This window comes from Vicugna pacos, chromosome 12 (genome assembly GCF_048564905.1).
Source record: "Vicugna pacos chromosome 12, VicPac4, whole genome shotgun sequence".
In the NCBI taxonomy this organism is placed as follows: domain Eukaryota; kingdom Metazoa; phylum Chordata; class Mammalia; order Artiodactyla; family Camelidae; genus Vicugna; species Vicugna pacos.
In genome coordinates, this window is record NC_132998.1 from 63,988,339 (window position 1) to 64,011,266 (window position 22,928).

Consider the following 22,928-nt stretch of genomic DNA (forward strand, 5'->3'; position numbering starts at 1 on the left):
GGTCATCAGCCCTCAGGCTGAAGCAGCTGGGTGGGGCCACAGGGCTCTGGGCACTGGCTGTGGTCTCCCGGGTGCTGTGCATCCCCCCAGCATTGCCGTGTGGCCCTGGGGGTCTGTCGTGACCACAGCTGCTTCTCCCACAGAACCTCTTTGGCAAGATGGCCGACATCCTGGAGAAGATCAAGAAGTAAGTGGTCACTCCGGCCCTCCCGCCACGTCTGGGGTGCGGCCCCGCCCGGCTGACCGGCCCTCTCCCTTGCAGCCTGTTCATGTGGGTCCAGCCCGAGATCACGCAGAAGCTGTACGTCGCGCTGTGGGCCGCCTTCCTCGCCTCCTGCTTCTTCCCCTACCGCCTGGTGGGGCTGGCCGTGGGTAAGGAGATGCCCGCCTGGCCAGAGCTGCCGCCCCATGGTGCGGCCCAGGGCCCAGGCGCCTGCCGCTCCCGCACGCCTGCCCCAGGCCTTGGCCCCCAGGAAGGAGGCATTTCTCCCTCCGTGCCTCTTCCAGGGGCTTTTTATCAAAATGTCTAAATTTGGGAGAAACAAAGGCCACGGCGTGTGGAGGCGCTGCTACGGTTTCTTAGGTCAAACTTGTTTTCTGCCGGCTGAGGGGGAGGGGCTGGTGGACCCGAGGCCCTGGGTGGGTGCCACGGTCACCTCTGAGCACTCGGGGGCTCGTGGGCTCTCAGAGGACGGGCGTCAGAGACGTGAGGGGTCAGGCGTGAAGGCAGGAGAGACCTGGGGTGGGAGATGGCATTGGGGGGGGCCTGCAGCATGAGGAGCCTCAAAGTGTGTGCCAGGTGTGGGGGGCTCGAGGGGTCAGGGACAGTCGCGGGCCAGGGCAGAGGGCGTGTGTGGTGGGCCCTGGGGGTGGGCGGGTCCCGGGGGTTTAGGAAGCGGAGCCGGCAGGGTTTGTGGTGGATGGGGCGGGGGGAGGATCCGGGTCGGGGTTTGCCCTGAGCTGCTGGGCAGGTGGTACGGCTGCTGCTCAGCGTCACCAGGGAGGTGGGAGGAGCACTCGGGGGAACGGCACCTCGTTCTGCCCCTCCAGGACTCTACGCTGGAGTCAAGTTTTTCCTCATTGATTTCATCTTCAAGCGCTGCCCAAGGCTGCGGGCCAAGTACGACACCCCCTACATTATCTGGAAGAGCCTCCCCACCGACCCCCAGCTCAAGGAGCGCTCCAGCGCCGCCGTGTCGCGCAGGGTAGGCCCCGCGCGGGCGGGGAGGGACCAGGCCCAGCCCCGCCCCCTCGCACCCGGCCCGCAAGGGTGCTGGGGTCTCCCGATTCTGTGGGACCCTTGAGACGGATGACTGTGGGGCTCTGCTGCTCCCAAGATCCCTGACGGACGTCCGGGGGCCCAGCCACCTGAAGGCCCCTCAGGGACCCGCCCACAGACTGGCTGGGGAGTAGCTCCTGCTGAGCCAGGCTGACCCCAGGCCAAAGGCAGGAGGGGGAGGGGCATTGGCCTTGACTGTCAAGGACCTGGGGGCCTTGGGACCAGGGAGCCCTGGGAGTGACCACTCTGTGGGTGGGTGCTGGGTCCCTGCTGTCCCCGGCTCTGAGGCTCTGGCAACAAGGCCAAGGTGGGCATGTTTTATGCTCACAGGCTGGGACTGGGGCCCTGTTTCATTCATAGTGGAAGGCCAGGTGGGCGTTGGCACTGTGTCCAGAGCCGGGACGTGGTGGGCAGGCTGGCCTTGGTCCTCTTCTTGGGGTCTCAGACGAGTGGGGAGGTTCTGGGCTCAGTAGGACTCCCAGGGAGGTGTAGGAAGGCTTCCTGGAGAAAGTGGCATTGGCTTTCAGTCTGGTGTGTAAGTGATCCCTAAGGATAGAGTGTCCAGTGACCCGTCGATGTTTCTATCAGTGGAAGGGAAGCTCTGGGTCAAGTGTAGTTTCTTGGATAACAAAGCTTGTTGAGGACCCGAACTCATAAGTCAGGTGTGCAGGTGGGCAGGCCGGAGCAGCCCGCACCTTGGTGAGCCGGCGGATGGCTCTGGTCATACAGGCGGAGGTGGACCCGAGGGGTGAGGCACAGGAGCAGCCAGTCTGGCTCTCCCTAACAGTCACAGACTGGAGGGGGCTGGGCAGTGGGCTTCCTGGGGCGAGGGCGCCCCGCCAGGGTGTCGCAGGGCCGTGTCAGCACGCACAGCTCACCGAGCTGTTTATGACCTCATGTCACGTGGACCCCGCCTTTTCTTTTGTCTCGGTCACACATGTCTGTTGACCTTTCCGGCCAGCTGTCAGCGCATGACAAGGTACGGTGTCCGTGTGGGACCCCCTCTTCCTGCTGTGCCCTGATGCTGTGCGGTGCTGTGCCTTGACCCTGTTTGACTTACTAATGCTGCTTTTGGTGGCCTGTGCCATGGCCGGTTCTGGTTTCTGAAATTTTGGCATGAGCTGCTGGACCACATGTGCTGGGCTGGGCTCAGCACAGCGTCTGGGGGCAGTGACTTCGCCGGGGGAGAGGGGCAGCCCCCTCCCCAGCAGCTGGGCTTCTCTGCCCAGAAGGAGGGCTTGTGGGACGAGGACCAGGCACCAACGGGCCTCTTGGGGGGTGCGCACCCCACACCTGGGTGCCCCTGCCTCTCGCCTCGTCCACGCTTGCAGCTGGCCCCGGGGAGGCCGCGCGCACCCCGGCCCCCCTGCCCGCCACCGGGCCGCGGGGCTGACGTGCCTGTGCGCTCTCGGCAGCCACAGACCGCTGCCTCGCGGACCTACGCCTCCAGCGCGCCCGCCGGCCTGAGCAGGGACGAGGACCCCGGCCGCGTCCACGGCACCAGGAAGGGCAACTTCCATGAGATCTTCAACCTGACGGAGACCGAGCGCCCGCTGGCAGGTGCGTGCGGGACACGTCCGCGTCCAGGCCAGGTGGGGCTGCCCTGCCCCAGGGCCAGGGGCCTGGCGGCGGGGACCCAGGAGAGCCGCCTGCCGTCTTCTTCCTGAACTTGCTGGGTGGGCGGGTTGGAGGGGCAGGCAGGCCTGCGGTGAGCGGTTTGACAGCAGAAAGGCAGGCAGCCTGCCCCCGAGCAGAGCCCACCAAGCGGGCATCCCAGCCTCAGGGTCACGCGTGCCGGTGCCGCCCAGTCCTGCTCTGGATAAGCTGGTGCACACTGGGGCTACCTGGAGAGCCAGGTGGTGACAGGCAGGTTGGAGTCCAGGGCCCCGGCCATCCTGTCCTCCCTGAAGTGCCCACCTTGCTGGGCTCTCGCTGAAGGGGCCTTCAGTGTTTTGGCACCTGCCGTGTGTGATACCAGCTACAGAAAGCAAACTTGGGAGAATTCCAGTCTTGATCTCCTGAACCCTCATTCTGCGGACCTGGACCACGAACCATGTGCTCTGAGAGCCAGGGCTGCAGTTTGATTTAAATCAAGCTCTTCTTTAAAAACCACACAAAGTCCTGTGCATTCCCGGGGGAGGGGCAGCGCCTGCTGCCCAGGTGCTCTCAGTCGCCGCTTTGTCTGTGATCCCCCTTTCCTCCCACCCTGGGTGGAGGATGAACGTCAGTCCTTGAAAAGCCAGCACTGATGGTTCCAAGGTCAAACCAGAGAGGCTCTTCCCAGCAGGGAAGTCACGGCCATGTTGTCCCCTTCAGTGTGTGAGAACGGCTGGCGCTGCTGCTTGATCAACAGGGACCGGAAGATGCCGACCGACTACATCAGAAACGGGGTCCTGTATGTGACGGAGAAGTGAGTGAGGCGGGCGCGTCCCCGGGGTGGGCTGCGGGTGCTGTGACCCCCACGGTTAGAGGTCCAGGACGGCCCGGGGCTGGGGCCCCCCAGTCCTGTGACTGGCCTGAGCCGGCAGTGCCGTCCCTTCCCCAGGCCCCGGGATGGCCCTGGTCTGGGCTGCTCAAGCCGCGTGGCTGGAGCTGTGCGGTCCCGCCCACAGGGGTCCCAGCCCTAGGGCAGCAGGCAGGATCTTAGTTAGTTTCCTTTTGGGGCGTGGCAGCCAGGCGTGGGAGGTGGGGGAGCAGGTCCAGGGTGGGCTCTGTTCTCAGCATTGGGGGCCCTCGGCCACCTCATCCCCCACCCTCAGCCAAGGAGCCACCCCTCCCCCTCTACCCCTTCTTGGGGGGAACTGGCCGAGTAGACCCCTGGCTGGGCCTACGGGACACTCGCTTCTCTGGTCAGGGTCTCAGTGATGTGCCTGTCGTAGGAACGTGAGTCAGGGTCAGCACAGAGCAGGGGGTTTTAAACTTGAAAAGCCCTGAGACCTTTGTAAAAGTAAAATCTTTCGCGAGAGGCCAGCACACTGTGGCAGGCTTGGGGGGCCTCTGTCTGGGGCTGGGGTGGCAGCAGCCGGCAGGGTCCCCTCTGGTTCACGTGCTGGGTTGGGCTCTGTCCTCCCTCCTCCCCTGCCCCGGGTAGTTACTTGTGCTTTGAAAGCTCCAAGTCCGGCTCCTCCAAGAGAAACAAAGTCATCAAGCTGGTGGACATCACAGACATCCAGAAGGTGGGTGCAGCCCCTGCCCTGCCCTGCCCTCCCCAGGCTCAGGAACACGTGGTTGAGTTGGAGGTCGGGTGCGTTGAGAACGGGGGTGCCCTCTGGAGACTCCGGCGGCATCGCCCCTGCCCGCATCAGGGCTCCCTTTCCAGAAGGTGTTTGTGCAGAACCCCGCGGCGCTGCCAGGCAGTGTCCCTGCACCGTGGGCTTCCTCTCCTTTGCTGCCCCTCCCCGGGGACCAGCACCGGCATCCTCGCAGACAGGAAGGGAGGCGTGGCGAGGTGGGCCCAGGCCCTGAGCCCACTCCAACCGCTGTGCTGTCTGCCCCTGTCCCTGACCCTGTGCCTCAGGGCAGGCTGCCCCTGCTCCACTGTCTTCTAGCACTGTCTGTCCTGTCTGGGGCAGGCACAGGTGTGTGCAGTGCCCGGAAGAGGGGCCGACACACAGACTTGGCAGGGGAGCCAGGCCCACCTGTGCCCCTCTGAGCACCATGGAGGGGCCCTGTGGTCAGCTTGGTGGCAGCTGCTTCCCTCTAGTGGTGTGTCAGGGGCACCCACGCCATGGCTACGACAGATCCCTCCCACTCTCCGTCCATTCCTCCATTCCTCCATCCCTCCATCCCAGAGAGAAGGTGTGTGGATGGTGGGATCTGAGGAGCAAGACCATGCAGGGGGGCCTGTTGCTCACACACAGTGCTCCTCCGGGGCACCCCAGCCCTGCCGTTAGTGATGGTGGGATGGGGTGCTTGGAGGCTTGGTTTCTGAGTCACAGTCAGTCCTTGTTCTCTTGCGGCTGGGAAGGCCCAGGCCCGCATGGGCCTTGCCATCTGGGGCTCCATGGAGAATACCCTGGGGTGTGTGGAGGGGTGGCTGGGCCACGTCCCTGTCCCCAGGTGATGCCTGTGCTGTTGGCTTTCAGTACAAGGTCCTCTCTGTCCTCCCGGGGTCGGGCATGGGGATTGCCGTGTCAACGCCATCAACCCAGAAAGTAAGTTCTGGGCGGGGCGGGGCGGGGCAAGGAGGGGGGTGGATGAGCACGGGGACATTCTTGGGGCGAGGTCAGAGCCCCAGGCTGGCCAGGTTTGCAGCTGGATGGAGCAGCCTGGGAAGCCCCTCCCCCCTGGGCAGCAGGGACCCTGAGGCTGAGCCCAGCGCAGGTGCCCAGGGAGGGAGGGGTGGCGCTGGAAGCCGGGCTTCGGGGCTGCGTGGACCTGGCCGAGGGCGGGCTCACCGACAGTGCGCCCTCCCGCCAGCCGCTGGTGTTCGGGGCCATGGTGCACAGAGACGAGGCCTTCGAGACCATCTTCAGCCAGTACATGAAGATTACGGCGGCGGCGGCGGCCGGCAGTGACAGCTAGTGTCGGCTCCCGGACGTGGCTGGAAGCTTTTCTTTTTTCAGCAGTTTGGTAGTGGAGAAAAATTGGACATCCTCGTGATTTTTTGCAATAATCCCCCGATCTGTGGTTTCTCGTGTTGACCCTGCATTTCACAGACCCCTCGCACAGGGGTGGGGCTCTTGAGGGAGGCCCGTCTCATGGACGTCTGTGGACACAGAGGGCAGGGGGGCCTCGGAGGCCACCTGGAAGGACGACGCACGGGACAGAGCGCGCCCGCCAAGCACAGCTGCTCCTCTGTTCCCGCCCGGGCGGAGCTGGCCGCACAGCCAGGCCTCGGGGCCAGCAGCTCTTCCGCACCAAAGCCATACCGAGGAGCACGTGTGGCCCCTCCCTGGGTGAAGGACGTTGGCGACGAGGGGTGCAGAGGGCCCTTAGCAGCCACCGTGAGCAGCCAGCCCTTGGGGGAGATCCCGTGTGTGTCCCAGCCAGGAGGCCTGTCCTGGGCACCCGACCAGGACACGGTGGTGTGTGGGGCAGTGCACCCGTTCAACACGCCGCACTTCGCAGGGGCCCAGGAGGGCAGCCGCGTCGGGGGCACTGGGCTTTGGGGCTCGCGCTGGCCTCCAGGCCGGGTCGGGGAGGGAGGGGCTCAGGGTGGGAGCGGACAGCCTGCCCCTGCGGGCTGCACAGGGGTCCTTAGGAGCCACCGGCTTTGGGGCACAGCCGTGAGCAGGGACCAGGGCTTTGGAGCCGCAGCCCCGGGGCCCCCACACACGAGTGAAGCCCCAGCCCTCATGGAGGCCGGAGCAGGTGTCTCCCAGGCCCGGTTCTTCCCGGTCAGCCCTTTAAGGTGACGGGGCGTGGGGACAGCACAATGGCCTCAGAGAGGGACACGGGAGGAGCCCGCTGGGCCAGCGAAGCCACCTTCCCGCTCAGCACATGTTCAGTGCAGGCCCCTCTGGTTCCTTGGCTTGTCCTGAGTCCTCTGGGTGTCGCTGAGGTGGATTTTTGAAGAAACAGATTATATTTTTTACAGAGAGCAAGCTGTTTTTCTTATTTTTGTATCATTTTTCAGATGTAATTTTTACCTTTGCTCTGATCCTCATTTGCTGGTGGCATCGCTCTTGTCACCCCGTCACAGGGGGGGACCTGCCCACCAGCCAGACGAAGCACATGCCCCGGCCCCTGGGTGAGGTCCTGGAGCCCCAGGGCCCGCCCGGCTCTCAGTCACACGGCCATCGGCATTCGGGTGATTCTGCAGGTTGATCTTTAGTAGACGAAGGCAGAGCCCACCCTGACCCTGGCTTTGGCCCCATGGTCAGCGCCTGTGGACCGGTTTTCCTGGGCCCCGTGAGGCCCTGGGGACACACCCAGCCTGTGCCTGAGGCAAAGCAGAGGGGCTGAACTGGCCCAGGAACGGCTGCAGTGGGCAGGGAGTCCAGGATGCTGTTTAAATCCTCTCCCTCGGGGCTGCCGTGGGGCCAGCGCGTGTCCCTGTAAGGCCCCTGTCCCCAGGCGGGGCGGGTGGGCCCTGCAGCACGGCCTGCCCTCTTCAAGCGGCGTGGTTGGCGGGAGTCCCTTCTGAAGATGGAGGGAGATGAAGGCTGACCACGCGCTGGGGGTGCTGCCCCCAGCTGCGCGGGGCCGCAGGCAGGCCCTTCCCGGGAGCCCAGGACCTTTGTCAGGAAGAGGGCGCACCTGTGCAGGCTCGGGGCTCCCCGTCAGAGGGGACCTGCAGCTTTTATTGAATTGTGTGAATCTGGGCAGATACTTAATTTCTGCGACTAATCACTGAACTAGAATGAATGTTAAATTTTTTATGTCTGAAGCTTGAGTCTATTTTGGATCTGTACATAATCGTTACCTGTGTAACTTTTGTTCAACAAAGGATTGTACTATATGAACTGATGAAAAAAAACACGCTGTAACTTTTTTTTTAAAGAAAACCTTGTTTAAAGAAAAAGTCTTGTATAAATTATAATTTTTATTTAAATAAACCTGAAATGCTTTGTGCTCAGGGGCGGGGGGCAGCTCGGTTTTCCTGGTAGGGTCCCCATGCACCGTGGGCGGCTGGACTGGGACAAGCTGACACCACTGGCCCCTTGGGGTGGCCCAGGACCCCTGTGGCCACTAGCACTGAAGGGCAGTAGGGATTTCAGCAACAAGGCTGAGGAGTGAGGTGGGCATCCAGGGAGGGCGTGTGGATGGCGAGAAGCTGGGAGGCTGGTGGCTGGTGGCCGGCAGGGAGGGGCATGCAGGGGCCAGTGCTCGGGGCAGCAGGGAGTGGCGGCGAGGGTGCCCAGAGATGGGGCAGAAGCAGCACCTTCAGTTTGGGGTCCAGGTCCTGGCCCCACCCAGAGGTGCCTTCCCTGGGGGCCGTGGGCATCTCTGGGACCAGGTGCTGCACTTGGCCCCCCCCCGAGGTCTGAGGCTGAGGGGCCCTGCTCAGAGGTGGCCTTAGTGGCATGTGTGGCTCAGCTGTCCAGTCACTGACACTGGACACAGAAGGATGCAGGAACCCACCTGGCTACTGCAACCACTGGGCTTGCACACAGACACCCGAGGGCACCCAGCTTCCTGCACCCTGAACCCCCGAGAGGCAGAGGACTGCCTGGGTCCCAGGGAGTGGCCAGAGCTGGATGGAAACCAGGTCCGGTGGGCCAGCTCCACTCTCAGAGCTGTGGCCTCGCACACCACACCTGTCCATCTGTCCACCTATCCTTTCATCCATCCATCCATCCACCACCAGGGCTGTTCCAGGGGCTGGGACGCAGCAGCGACGAACAACCCCTGGGGCCTGGCACACACCCAGCATCCCGGGAGGCTGCCCCTGCCTGGTGAATCCTGACAACACAGGAACGTACTGTTTACAGCAGCGCCGGTGAGTGGATCTGATGAACGTAGGGTAAATAGAGAAGGTCCCACATTGACCACAGAAGGGTGTTCGTGGTGAACCAAGGGTTGTGGTTAATACCGTTCACCCCACGGTAACCAGCAGGCAGAGCCGACTCCACAGTTGTTGGCTGTAGCAGGGACTGGAGCGAGGGGGTGGCTACCAAGGTGTAGACCCTGGAGACCATAGGAGGCACGGGGCGCAGCCACTGCCCGTGGGCCAGGGCTGCGCATGGGCGGAAGGATCCAAGACCCTGTCATGTGCAGGAGAGCCTCCCAGCTGGCTGCGACCTGTCCCCAGAAGCCCAGCTCCTCCCTCCTCTGGGGCCCCATGGCCCTCACTGTCCCAGGCTGGCCTCACACCAACAACAAAACCATAGAGAAGAGCCTCAGAGATTCATGATCACAGAAGCCCCAAATCTACAAACCATTTAAGAGGCACGTGTTCTGGACACAATCTGACAAATAAAAAACAACTGCATTTCTGTGCAAAAACACATTTTAAAGGCCAACAGATTGCAAACAGGAAGTTTTTAAGAACAAATCTAAACAGAGTTAAGAGACTGACGGGAAGATTGTCGACCTCTACTGAAGACACACAGCTTCGTACAAATGGAAACACACGCGATGTTCACAGACATAGGAAACTCAGTTTTATGATAACAAGGTCTTCTCAGAGCACACAGAATGACAGTTACAGGAAATGACACGCAGTACAATGCCTTTAAATAAAGGGCAAAACCTGCAAAACTGAATACATCATCTGAGAATAAACATATAGGGCAGGGAAAAACCTTTCTCCTACCCTCTTAGATTCAGGAACTGAGGCCTGTGAATCAAACTGACAAAAGGCAAACTAGAAGAAAAGGCATACAATTTTTTAAATAACTAATGTGTAAATTTATTTTTCTGTGCCTGGAGGCTTTTTAGAGAAACAGTGGAGACCCAAAGAGGTGGTTAGGCCCAGAGCCTTAGGTACCATTTTAATAAAGGGCCATACCCAGGCATATATCTGGAGGGAACTCTAATTGGAAAAGACACACACCCCCCAATGTTTATAGCAGCACTACTTAACAACAGCCAAAGCATGGAAGCAACCTAAATGTCCATCAACATATGACTGGAGAAAGAAGTTGTGGTTATATGTAGAATGGAATACTACTCAGCCATGAAAAAGAATAAAATTCGCAGCAACATGGATGGACCTGGGGACTGTCATACTAAGTGAAGTAAGCCAGAAAGGAAAAGAAAAATACCATATGCTATCACTCATATATGGAATAAAAATAAAAAGCACAAATGAACTCATTCACAAAATAGAAACAGGCTCACAGACAGAGAAAACAAACTCATGGTTACCGGGGGGAAAAAGGGTGGGAAGGGATAAATTGGGAGTTCAAGATTTGCAGATACTAACTACTATATACAAAATAGATAAACAACAAGTTTCAACTGTGCAGCACAGGGAACTATATTCAATACCTTGCAGTAACCTATGATGAAAAAGAACACGAAAAGGAATACATGTGTGTATGTGTATGACTGAAACATCATACTGTACACCAGCAATTGACGCAACACTGTAAACTGAATGTACTTCAATTAAAAAAACAAAACCCACCAACAACAGAAAGTGAAGGGCCGTAAATTCATCAGGAAGTGACAAGACAAAGGAAAGGCAGCTTGGACTTCTGGGGTAAAAGTAACCGCTGGGGAACTGTGAGTGGGGGAGGCTAAGGGCACAGGAGCGCGGACCCGCCTCAGTGCGGACGGTCTCCAGTGCTGAAGGGGTTCCGGAGAGCGGGGGCACCCCTCCCCCGGGGAAGGGCTGTCCTTTCGCGCAGACGGGGGAGGGCAGAGGGCTCCTTTTGCATCTGCTGCTTAACTGCCTTCTGCTCTAAGCAGTCCTTGTGCACAAGGGGCATATGTGGTGCCACGGTCTGGCCGTCTCGCACAAAACAGTGAGGGAGTGATACACTCAGCTTTCAAAACGGTCACCTTCCGGGAGGAGGCCGGGGAGGCTCGGTCCGCGCGGGACCGCGGGGAGCTCTGGGCTGAAGTCCGGTTTCCTGGCGCTGGGCCGGGGGTTGGGGCAGGGACACCATCATTCCCGTGTCTCTTGTTCTTTAACTTGTACGTGTTTTCACAGAAAACACTCTGCTTTGAAAATAACAGGAACTTGTAAGAGGGGAAAAAAGCCAAATTCTGCCCAAAGTAACTTTATTTCTCTTCTCGAACACATCAGAGTGAATATGCCATTTTCTAACCTTGCATCCAGCAAGATTAGAAGGGAAATTAAGACACCCCCCAACCCACACCGCCCAGGGACAGGAGACGGCGGGAGGGACAGTCAGACGCCCACCGACGCCCTCACCTCGGAATCCGGGTGACCAGGAAGAGGGCCTGGGTGTGGCTGCTGCCCCTTTTGCACCGAGCCACGAAGGAAGTTAGAACCTAGACTGGTGCCTCTCCGTGATCCTGAGAGCTCACTTTCCAGCCATCAGTTCTGATTTTTCTCTTAAAAAATCAGACTGCAGGCGATGTAGTCGCTGGGCCAGAGTCCTGGCGTGCAGGGAGGTCTGAAAGGTCTACGGTCCTGTGATGTGTCCTCCGCAACTCTGGGGGATGAGGGGGAAGGGCCCCAACAGTCACACGACCCCCAGGAACAGTTCCAAGGTTCACAATGTCCAAGGTCAGCACGTGGTCAGTGATTCTTGCCAAAGCCACCCGGGAGCCACGTGGTGCGACTTGGTTTCTTGCAGAACGTAAAGTCCTGACCCTCCAGCCTGCATGGCTTTTCTAGAATTGGCAGTGGATTCCAGGGCGGGCCAGTGACCGGCAACATTCACCAGGATGAGAAAGATGGAGACTCCCGGGGGGTCCCTCGCGCCCCCGTGCGGAGCAGCGGGCCCGGAGCGTCTCTTTACTCCCCACCCCCACCATCGTCGGCCCCTCTGACTTTCGTGATCACTCAACATGCTCTATCAAAACCGCTGTTGAAGCTGCCCTCGCATCCGGCCTGGGCGGGACTGAGGGAAGACGTGGGGACTCTCACGTGAACTGCAAAGCAGAAATCATTCCCAGCGATTCTGAGAATGCACGGCGTGAGCGGGCGGCCCGCACCACCGCCTGGCCCCGCCTGTCGCCTGGCCCCGCGCCACCGCCGGTCTCCGCCGCAGCCTCTCACGAAGCTTCCAGTGAAGGGCTTCAGGAGTTCACCCTTCCACGCACACGGGGAGCACAGACCAAACGAGGCCCGGCGGGAGCGCCCCGCCCCCGAGCGGGAAACAAATCGAAACATCGACAGTCAGGACCCCGCAGGCAGCCTTCCGGCTTAAAGGACAAAACTTGCAATAAATACAGAGAAGTAAGTGTGAAGATGAGAAAAGAACAAACCTGGCCCACGGACACAGCCTCGGGGCTGCACCGAAGTCAGCCCGGAGGGTGGGGCCCTCGCCCCAGGGGTGGGCCCTCGGCGTGAAGCTCACCCACCGCGCAGCTGCCCTCTGCCGTCCACCCTGCGCCTCCAGGGAGCACAGGTTTTCTATATTTAAAGCAGTAAGACACGTGCGAGGGCTTTACAAGCTGCCAGTCCCAGAGCTCCTGCCTTGGTCCTGCTCCCAGCTGGACTGTCTCAGAAACAGCCCTAGGATGAAAGCCAGAACCGAGGGCGTAAAGACACAGCGCCGTCACTGTCAGCGCCCTCCTCGCGCTAAATCGGGCTGCTCTGCAAGTGTGACCTGAAGCAGGACTGTTGCAGGGACAGGGAGGGCCCGGTAACGACGCCTGGCCACGAGCCAGGACGCAGGCAAAGACCACCAACTGCTCTCCAGGCCTGGCTCACGGCTACCAGAACGAGCCGGCGAATCCCACCTGCGGCCCTGCAGACACCGCAACCCCGATGCAAAGCACTCATGTTGCACCGTCCCTAAGATCACAGCAACGGAGCCACTGACGGGCCGTGGTCAAATCTGCACTGGTGGCACGGCTGCAATCGCGAAGCTGGCGCCCCACACCCGCCAGTGCTGCCTGCTGACAATACGTTACAGGAGACGCAACCCTGGGATTCACACAGAACTGAAAATGCCAAACGCGGCCCCAAAACTGGTGACAGAAGGTATTTTTTCTAAAATCAAGATTTAACTATCAAAAATAAATTTCTAAATTTAAAGGTATATCAGCATAATTGGTCTGCAGTAACCTTCTTAAGTAAGCGTCACGCTTCCCAAGCACAGCAGGAAGGCGAGCGTTGCGAGGCGGCGTCTCAGCTGCCTGGTTCCTCGATTCCTCGTGCAAAGAGCCGGACCAGCTGGCAGTGGACCCTGCAGAGACAAAGGGCCGCCCTCACACCCCGCGCGTCCCCCGGCCCTCGGCCCCACAGCCGGCCCAGGGCGGAGGTGGGCCTCGTTCACCACGGACAGTGGGTCTCACCGCGGCCGTCGGGTCCCACCCGGCAGTGACAGGTCAGGGGCGCAGAGTGATTCAGCTACGCGCCTGAGAGGCCCATCTTCAAAGGGCAGCTGGTGGCCAAGTGGAAACCCAGAGATCCAGAGACCCAGTTCTAATTCCAGCACCACACTTGCCAGCGAGTGACAAAGCCACAGGCCTCCACTGCCCCGACCTCATCAGCACCGACCACACAGGCCCCGGGGAGGGTCCCACGAAGGGCAGCCCCACGCATGCAGGAGACGCAGGAAACTTTCAGTCATGGAAGACAAGCAGCCCCATGCCGGCCAGAGAGGAGGGCTGGGCTGAGGTCCCCGGGGACCCCCCTGCCTGCCACACCAGCTCCAGGACGTGACGAGTGAGGGGCTTGGAGGTCAGCGTCGGCTCTTGGGTGCCCTGCTGGCAGGGCGACCTTCCCACTTCATTAATGATGTCACAGCCTCCTTGGATCTTTAGCAACAAAAACCCCGTAACTGACTCACTCTTCAAGGCACCGTAGTATTTATCAAGTTAAGATATTTTTCACAAAAGAATGCCTTGCCTAATTTTAAAAAATTCATAAGCCAGTAGGAAAAGTAATTCCATTTCCTTAACTCATAAAATGAGTCTACAGAAGCCGAATCCCTGCATGTACGACTGGTGTGGTGGGGTTTCCTGCCACCTCACAGCCCCTGGTCCCCAGACATGAGCTGGGCAGCCACTGCCACACTGACCACATCCTGGTCACAAGAACAGGGAGCAGGGGGCGTGGGACTCAGGCCCCTGATGGCTTCGTTTGGACGCTAATGGTAAGAAGACAAAGCTGGGACCAGCAGCTGGTCAGCTGAGAAGCCAGAAAGTGGGGACTTATCAACAGGGACACAAGTCATCTTCCACACTGTAACTGGACACGTGGAAGGGGACACCCACCACATCACTCATCCTTCCACGTGGCAGGCGGGTGGGCCTCCAGCTGCCCCTCACCTTCCTCATGTGATGCCCGCTCTGCTGTCATCAGGGAGTGTCCAGCTTGGTCTCCTTCAAGTGGACCAAGATCCTGAAGACATCTGTACCGGGGCAGGATCCTTCTGCAACTTTACCATTCTCCCTAATCTCATCTAATTTTTACACACACACCTCAACCAATAGCCTATTGCAAAAAAACAGCTTCCTTCACTGTATCTGTCCACGGGGAAGAAACTTGCTTTGCACTCGTATGGTTGTGTGATACGTGTAGTCAGACTACAAATTTCCAAGTCCAAGTGCAATGGGCCCAGCAGGCCCAGGACCAGGGCGTGAGCCTGGTGCCAGGCCCTCAGCAGGGCTGCAGCCAGGCTCCAGAACCGCCTCCTGGGGTCCAGTGAACCCAGGACTCGGAAGTGCCCACGAAGGCGGCTTGTCTGCTTAATTAGGAGATGGGAGAAAGAACGCCAGCGCTGGGGTGCAGGGCATGCAAGAGAAAAACAAAGTAGGGGACTTCTGAACCGGCAAAACCCCCAGTATCTTCCTGAGGCCCCCACGCCACGCGGCGCCGGGGACGGCGCGGCGGCGGCCTCCGAGCCCCGCTCACCTGACGTCCACGGCGGGGCTGCGCAGGACCTCGCCGTCGCAGTTCCAGGAGCTGCTGGGCGCGGCGCAGCAGCAGGGCGGCTGGTCGCTGCAGATCTGCCCGAACCGCTTCTTCCCGCGGCCCCGGACGCTGCCGTCCTCGTCCTCCGCCGCCTGGGACACAAACTGGAACCTCTTGACGCGGTAAACTTCAACGAAAGTGAAGTCGAACTACCAAGAGACGGCGAGACGGACCGTGTTCCTGGAGGCCGGGGCCAGGACCGCCTCCGAGCTGCCGTCCCACAGCTGGAGACGAGGAGTCCCCCAGGCCCGCGTCCCAGACTCTTAAAACCCGGCTCACCCGCAGGGACAGTGGCTTCTTAAAGAATTCTGTGGGGGGAGGTGTGCAGCTCAAGTGGGAGAGCACGTGTCTGATCAGCACACACAAGGGCCTCGGTCAATCCCCAGTACCTCCTCCAAAAATAAACAAACAAGGAAACCTAGCTACCTCCTCCCCTAAAAAGACTAAAAATAGAAAAAAAAAAGAGAATTCTGTGCTTCCCGAGCACTGACTCGTACCATTGTTTATCTCCTGAACCACCTCTACTTAAAAAGCCACATAAAAACTCCACCGCGGGGAGGGTGCAGCTCAGCGCAGAGCACGCTTAGCACGCAGAGGTCCTGGGTTCAACCCCCAGGGCCTCCGTTAAAAAACAACAAAAACCATTATCAGACTAGATCTTAAAAGCAATTCAAGTAAATAAGCCCACAAATCTTGCTGAGACCAGAGGCTGACCAGCAGCTGCACTTGTCCGGGCACCGTCAGACCCGGGGCCTCCCCTGGGTCACCACAAGGGTGCCGGGGACTAAGGAAAGGTTTGCTGGAAGGGTCTCCACAGAGCTCCTTTCTGGGAGCCAAGATTTTGTTGTAAGTGACCCGCCAGGGCAACACAAAATTTCACCGCATCACTTTGCTCTGTTAATAGCAGGAGAAAGGACAGGAAGACATGTCAACATTCCCACCTCCTAGTTCCTGCGCTCAAGGACTTCACCTTCTTAAATGAGACTTTATAAGAAGTAGCTACGAAGGAGCGTTTAAAACGGGTGAAATGCAAACAAAAATCTCTCGCCCCGCCCCCTGACCTCACAGTGGCTCCTACGACACAGACGGGGTCACCCAGGCGGAAGCCGCCCGCCAGCCCGGCCCGCGTTGGGGAAACGCAGCCCTCACCTGGTCGCCCTGGTTGGTGTGCCTGACCAGGAACCTCAGGAAGTTGAACCTGGAGCATTTCCGGATGAGGATGAGGTCAGAAGAACCGTCCCCCAGGTGGGCGGACGGGGAGAGGCCCCTCGGGCACCGGGGACAGGCGCAGGACATGTTGGTGGCGTTGATGGCCAGGAACTGCCCGCAGACGACCTTCCACTCCTCCACCTCCTCTGAAGCAGAAAGAATTTCAGACACTGCATGGAACCTGAGCTGGCGGGTGGGGGTCCTGAGCTGACAGGGGCGGGATCACTGCCATGAACGCTCCCCGCAATCAGCCATCAACACAGAGAAAACTGTGTGGCTGCTGGGCCCTGAGGTCGCTCCCGAAAGTCAGAGCTGTTTCTTGGGTCCTCATCTGGGACTTCTGGACAATGATTTAGAGCAGGGCTCACCAAATCTGGCCCACCACCTGGTTTTGTGAGGCCTGTGAGCTGAGAACGATTTGCACATTTTTAAATGGTGGTGGAAAAAAGATCAAAAGAAGAAGAGCATTTTGTGACATATGAAAAATGACACAAAATACAAATTTCAGCGTCCGTAAGGAGTTGCTGGAGCAGCACCGAGCCCACTCCCTTCCAAGCGGCTAGCGAAGCCTGAAGACTTTACTCGAGCCCGGAGCAGAACCACTCGCTGACCCCGTTCCAGAACATTCTAGAGACTGGCACCACAATGGTATTTCAGAGGAACCTGGCAGGATGGGCGTGACCACAATATCCGGCAAAGGCCACCGCATGCCCTGCCTGGAGCTAAAGCGGGAGCAGGTACAGAGCTGTGGGGCGGACGGGGCAGGTGGGGGAACCCAGGCTGGATTGGGGTCCCGGCCAGGCCGCAGGCGGCCCGGGCCTTACCGCCGCTCTCCAAGCCGTACAGCGACCGCTTCTGCTCCTCCTCCAGCTGCTGCCTGCTCTGCCTGCAAACGAAGCACCTGGGGGACGAGAGCCCTGCCTTCAACGCGGACGCACGCCTGAGTGTTCCAGTTCTCTTCACGCGACAGAAAGTTCAAAAAGCTTTCCTTAAAAATACTTTGCTCGCATGTTGGGTTTCTAAAATTAGATCCACTTTAAAAAACTGCAGACATCAGGCCTTCCTCTGACATTTATAAACACTGCAAAGAGCAGAACATCTGTACGTCCATCTAGTCACAGTCCACAATGCCAAGTCCGCAGAGATGTGCGGAGGGGCTCCCACTGGCTGGCCCGCTCCCCTCACTCAGCCCCCAGGGGCTCAGGGTCTGGACTGGCCCCTCCTGACCGCAGGGTGGGCCCCCCAGCTGGTGGGGGCACAGGAGGCCCGTGTAGTCAGTCCCATGGCCGCCCGTAGCAGGACCCCGACCTCTGGACACGCTGAACCAGCACCCCCCCCCAGTCTACACTGCAAGGACTGTGCACCCACTTCACAGCAGGAGCCCGAAGCCGGGTGGGCTCATATCGCATCATCTGACAAAAACACACAAGGGAGGTGCTTACCCTGCCCGGCAGGGCTTCCCGTCCCGCGGAGAGCCCACTGTGTGCTGCGCCGGGAGGAAAGACACCGTCCCTTCGTAGCAGTGATGGGAGAGGAAGGTCTTCAAACCTAAGAACAGAGCGAGATGGAGAAACACATCCACACACGTCACTTCTCAGGGAGGAGGCCTCACCGTCGGCTGCTGCAGGGCAGGGGGCATGGGTGACCCTAGACACCTGGTGACAGGGCGTCAGCAGGAGGCAGGGCCCGCCCGCTTGTCTCAGCTGCTGCCACCACCCCGGGGACTGCAGGCTCCCGGCCACCACGCTGCCTTCCATGCCGGCAAAGGGGACATCTCTGCCACCAGCGACCCCTTGTGGCCTCGATGACGTGGCACCACTGAGACTCCTGGCTTTCCTAAGTTCTTCATCATTCCGTTCCCAAGATTCAGGTTTTAATAAATATGTAGCTTTGCACTTCTTACGTTTTAATTTTAAAACCATGCTAGTTTTATTAAGTGGACATTTTTAATGGATAAAGTTCACCAAGGTACCATTCCTTTCTCTCCCAAAGGGTTTAGATTTTAATGTTCGGAATTATTCAACTTAACACAGGCAGACCTGGCTTTGGGGTGCTTCGCAGAGACAGCATTTTTTCTTAAAACAAGTTGAACGTTTGCGGCAACCCTGCGCCACTCTCCCCACAGCCTTTGCTCACGTTGTTTCTGTGTCATATTTTGGTAATTCTTGTAATACTTCAGACTTTTTCATTACTATCATATTTGTTGCAGTGATCTGTGATCAGTGACCTTTGATGTTACTACGGTTACTGTTTTGGGGCGTGACTAACCGTGCTTGTGTAAGACGGTAAACTTAATTGATAGACATCCCGTGCTCTGACTCCCCCGACTGCCGCTCCCCAGTCCCGCCCTCTCCTCGGGCCTCCCTAGTCCCTGAGACACAACAATATTGAAAGTAGGCCAATTAACAACCCCCAATGGCTCCTAAGCATTCAAGTGAGAGTCCCGCGTCTCTCATTTTAAATCAAAATCTAGAAATGACTAAGCTTCGTGAGGCAGGCAGGCCGGAAGACAGAAGAGGCTGAAAGCCGGGCCTCCTGTGCCAGAGTCATCCAGGCTGTGGACGCAAAGGAAAAGCTCCTGAGGGAAACTGAACGTGCTGCCCCAGCGAACACACGATGAGAAACGATAAGAGAGCGGAACAGCCTAATCGCTGACACGGAGAAAGTCTGAGTGGTCTGGACAGGAGATCAAAGCAGCCCAACATCCCCCTAAGCCAAAGCCGAACCCGGGTGAGGCCCGAACTCCCTACAACTGTGTACAGGCTGAGAGGTGAGGCCACTGCGGAGGGAAAATGTGAAGCCGGCAGAGGTGGGATCACGAGGGTTCGGGGAAGAAGTCTCACAACTCAGCGCAGGAGCAGCAGGTTCTCCACAGGATGCAGCGCAGACCCCTCGTGAAGGCGGCCGCGCTCAGCTTCGCATTTTCAACGCAGACAAAACGGCCTCGTATTGGAAGATGCCGCCGAGGACTTTGATAGCTGTAGAGAAGTCAGCACCTGGCTTCGAAGCTTCGAGGGACAGGCCGGCTCTCTCGTGAGGGGCTCACGCAGCTGGCGGCTTTCAGCTGAAGCCAGTGCTCGTCGCCCATTCCGCAATCCCTAGGCCCTTACGGTTCACGCCAGACCCACTCTGCCTGCGCTCTAGAAAAGCACCGTCAAAGCCCGCTTGTAACTACTTGTTAGCAACACGGTTTACTGAGTATCTGAAGCCCACTGTTGAGACCTACTGCTCAGTAAAAAAGATTCCTGTCAGATACGGCTGCTCGCTGGCAGCGCCTGGTCACCCAGGAGCTGATGGGCACGGCCAGTGAGATCCGTGTTCTCACGCCTGCAACACGACAGCCGTTCCACGGTGATGTCAACTTTCGAGTCTTATTCTTTCAGAAATACCTTTCGTGAGGCGGTGGCTGCCACGGACAGTGGCTTCTTTGATGGATCTGAGCAACGTCCACTGAGAACTTTCTGGAAAGGGCTCACCATTCCAGATGCGGCTAAAAACACTCGTGATTCACGGAAAAGGTAAAAATACCAACATTCACAGGAAGTTTGGAAGAAGTTGGTCCCCACCCGCACGGACGACTCTGAGGGGCTTAAGACGTCGGTGGAGGAAGTGACTGCAGACGTGGCGGAAACGGCAGGAGAGCAGAACTAGACGTGGAGCCGGAGACGAGACTGAGCCGCCGCAGCCTCGGGAGGAGACGCGAACGGAGGAGGAGCTGCTGCTGACGGGTAAGGAAAGAGGGTGGCTTCTAGAGGTGGATTCTATCCCTGGTGAAGACGCCGGGAAGACTGTTGAAATGACCGAGAACCGTGCGTAAACTTAGCAGAGGAAGCAGCAGCCGGGTCCGAGAGGACTGACTCCAAATTTGAAAGAAGTTCCACTGAGGGTAACGTGCTGTCAAACAGCACTGCCTGCAACGGAGAAACTGCTCACGGAAGCTACTCGAGGTGGCAAACTTCACTGCTGTCTTATTTTAAGACGTTGCCACCGCCTCGCCAGCCTTCAGAACCTGCACCCTGACCGGCCAGCGGCCTCCCCAGCGGGGCCAGACCCGCCAGCAGCGAAGATGGCCGCTTCCTGAAGGCTCAGGTGGTGGCCAGCATTTTTAAACCAAGCTGGGCACCGTTTTTACACATAATGCTATGCACGCTTACTACACGACAGCATAGTGTGAATGTTGCTTTATTTTGCTAATTGCTTTCTTGAGGAGCTCTGGAACGGAACCCGAAGTATCTCCCCAGTGTGTCTAATAAATTTACCCAAGAGTAAACCACAGAGGGCAGCGACCAGGTAAATGACACTCATTAAACACAGCTAAGGAGTTCACCTGAGCAACAAGTGTCAAACTTTGAACCCTACACCCTTTCAAACTTCTTTTTTGCACTTAAGTGCTGAAAGAGTGACGCTGGACGTGACCTGAAACGTGCAGCCTGTCGCTTTTGTGTACCATCTGGATCGACTTCCATTTCTTCTTCGCTGCAGGTCTGGTCACACATGAGAGCTGCCTGTGACCGAGGGTGGTGGTGGTCAGGGCGGCCGGCCCTGCCCCGTCGGCACCCAGGGACCCGTCGGCCCCACACGGCTTTGGTTCCTGTCCGTGAGCGGGGCCCAATCGCGAGCAGAGAGAGCACGGAAGCCCCCGGCCCGCACTTCTGAGTTACCTGAGAAGTCGTATCTGACGAGCCCCATCCAGCGCTTCCTCTCGCTGTCCCTGATGATGTCCCCGTAGAAGCCGTACCCCAGCAAGGACACCGAGTACCGCAGCAGCGCGCCGTCGTGGTGCACGGAGGAGACGTCCATGGCCAGCGAGTCCCCTGCGGGAGAGAGGCCTCGGGCTGGAAACCGCACCCCTCCACCCTCCTGCCGGCACGGAGGCAGTTACTTTAAACTGAAGTGTGAACTACGCAGAGGGCAGTCCCGGCAACTGTCTGTTCTCCTGGGGCGCCGGGGCTCCTGCTCGACTGAAATTCCCAGGACAGGCTTGGAAGAGCTGTTCTGTTGAGGCCGGAAAAACAACGTGTCTGTGACGTTTGCTAAACGCCACTAACTGCAAAGAAGGTGGACTTGACGATGAAGAAGAGGCACGTGGCATCTGACATGCAGCCTTGCCGGGAGTGTAGGTGACAGGTGAGCAGCACCGCCATCAGGGACGAGGGACGGGAGGGGAGCCACACGTCTGTCCCACAGGCACCTGGACAGCTCTGAGCAGTGTGGCCCGCAGCGTAATAGAGGGGCAGCGAGGGAGGGGTCTGGCTAGGAAGGCCCGAGTGGGGAGGAGGGCAGAGTGCAGGGGTCCTCCCCAGCACAGGGGACATCTGGCCAGTGCACGGGGACGCCGAGGACAGCTGGCCTGGGTGGGGGGTGCTGGCACCCCCGGACCCAGGGATGGGGCTCCGGAGGGCTCTGAGCAGCGCCTGTATTTCTGGAGGACCCACTGCTGGCTGTGGGAGGACGGGATGAGATGGGAGGCAGCAGCGAAGTGCTCAGAGTCCTGCTGGAGACGGCCGCCCGCGTGTCCCCGGGCTGAGCGAGCCGGCGGCGGGGCTGAGAGGCGCGTACCCACGATGATGTGCAGGGCGGACGTTTCCGCGTCGTTCGTGCCGACGGTGGAGTAGCACACACAGTCCGTCGACCCTACAGAGGGGGAGAGGGTCCTGAGCACTGCTGAGTCGCTAAGGCGGTAGCCTGTTTCCAGTTCAGTGAGGAGGGGGGGCTCTGCTGTCTCGTCCACGGCCCGGAGTGAGAAGGAACAAATACAGTTTGCTACAGAAGTAACCGCCGAGACCGACCCCGCGGAGACGGCAGCTGGCTCCGCGCACAGCTTCGGGAGACGGGGCCCACGCTCGGGGAGTGGAGCTGCGGGCACACAGCTCGGCGCTCCGCACGGCGGCCCCACTCCCGGCCGCGACACGGGGCCCAGACCACAAGACCGAAGGGACTCCGCACAGAGACGCGGCCGGGTGGGGAAGCGCACACAGCAAGGACACCCGTGGGGAGCCTGCTGTGTGCTGGTGGGAGCCACTGCTGGGCACTGGGGCGCGGCGGCCGCCAGCCGCCAGTCGTGAGGGGCCGGCAGGGCCCTCCCTGAACCCCATGGGCTGGGCCCGGGGCTCAGCCTCCTCCTGCCCGCACCCTCATCTGTAATGCAGGGGTGACCCCAGAGCGCCCAGCTGGTGCTGGGACCCCCAGACGGGCTGGGCCTCCCTAGGCCTGTCCTGTTCTAACTGGGTCGGCGCCAGGTCCCCACCTGAGGGGCAGACTCTCCCAGGCGCTTATTCACAGCAGACCCCTGCGTCCCGCCCGGCCCAGACATTCCGACTCCGGAGGCCTGGGACGGGGCCAAGCAACGGAACTGCAGCACGCCTGCCGAACAGCTGAACACCTCAGTCTAGGTGTCCCACGAATAAACTGTATGACAGCGCCCAGAACTGCACAGCAAGCGTCCAGCGCACGAGCAGCGCGGCCCGAGATCCCCCAGGAAACCCCACGGCATCAACAGGTGAGGCTGCGCGGCCGCAGGCCCCACAACCTTCCACAAGTCCCTCGTCCTAGTGACGTCCGAAAGCGTCTGGTTCTAAACAGACTGATGCACGTCTGGGCAAGTGAGGGGTGGAGAGGGCCCCGGGTCCCCAGAGGTGGCAGAGGGGAGAGAGTTGGGCCGCGAGTCCGAGGCCCCCGGCCCTGCCGTCTGCCAGCTCGGGCCCTGCAGCGGGCTTTGCTCTGAGCTGGTTTTCATCAGAGCCGAGGGCACGGCACCCCCGCGGCAGGCAGGGGCTCAGACGAAGCACGTGGGCCCGAGGCAGGAGACACAAAGCATGGTGTCTTCCCAGAGACTTGCTAACACTACTGAGTTGACACCCAGTGGCCAGAGAGGTGAATTTATAAAACATCAGAATCGACTCTGAGCATCTGAAGTGGTGCCTTCAGGACGTGGGTTCAGCCCATTTCGGTCTCCAGTCACGCTCTGTCCAGAGGCACCACAGTCACCCC

The 22,928-nt window shown here is 59.4% G+C and overlaps 2 protein-coding genes across 6 annotated transcripts in view; one reads left to right on the forward strand and one right to left on the reverse strand.

The window, feature by feature from the left end:
• The window catches only part of GRAMD4 (GRAM domain containing 4), a 68,564-nt gene extending 60,812 nt beyond the window's left edge, over positions 1–7,752 (forward strand). For all 5 annotated transcript variants that reach the window (XM_072973717.1, XM_072973716.1, XM_072973718.1 and 2 more), the window contains exons 12-19: positions 144–187; positions 263–372; positions 1,051–1,205; positions 2,695–2,839; positions 3,596–3,689; positions 4,371–4,455; positions 5,365–5,433; positions 5,699–7,752. In XM_072973717.1, the coding sequence (XP_072829818.1) occupies positions 144–187; positions 263–372; positions 1,051–1,205; positions 2,695–2,839; positions 3,596–3,689; positions 4,371–4,455; positions 5,365–5,433; positions 5,699–5,803 (807 nt within the window). In that variant the 3' untranslated portion in view covers positions 5,804–7,752. The remainder of the gene's footprint in view (positions 1–143; positions 188–262; positions 373–1,050; positions 1,206–2,694; positions 2,840–3,595; positions 3,690–4,370; positions 4,456–5,364; positions 5,434–5,698) is intronic.
• Positions 7,753–10,877: 3,125 nt separating this feature from the next.
• CERK (ceramide kinase) overlaps positions 10,878–22,928 on the reverse strand; it is a 38,675-nt gene continuing 26,624 nt past the window's right edge. Inside the window, exons 7-13 of the mRNA XM_072973721.1 lie at positions 21,498–21,572; positions 20,600–20,752; positions 17,381–17,486; positions 16,763–16,839; positions 15,879–16,084; positions 14,670–14,878; positions 10,878–12,996 (exon numbers count right to left, since the gene is read on the reverse strand). Coding sequence (XP_072829822.1) covers positions 12,939–12,996; positions 14,670–14,878; positions 15,879–16,084; positions 16,763–16,839; positions 17,381–17,486; positions 20,600–20,752; positions 21,498–21,572 — 884 coding nt within the window. The 3' untranslated portion in view covers positions 10,878–12,938. The remainder of the gene's footprint in view (positions 12,997–14,669; positions 14,879–15,878; positions 16,085–16,762; positions 16,840–17,380; positions 17,487–20,599; positions 20,753–21,497; positions 21,573–22,928) is intronic.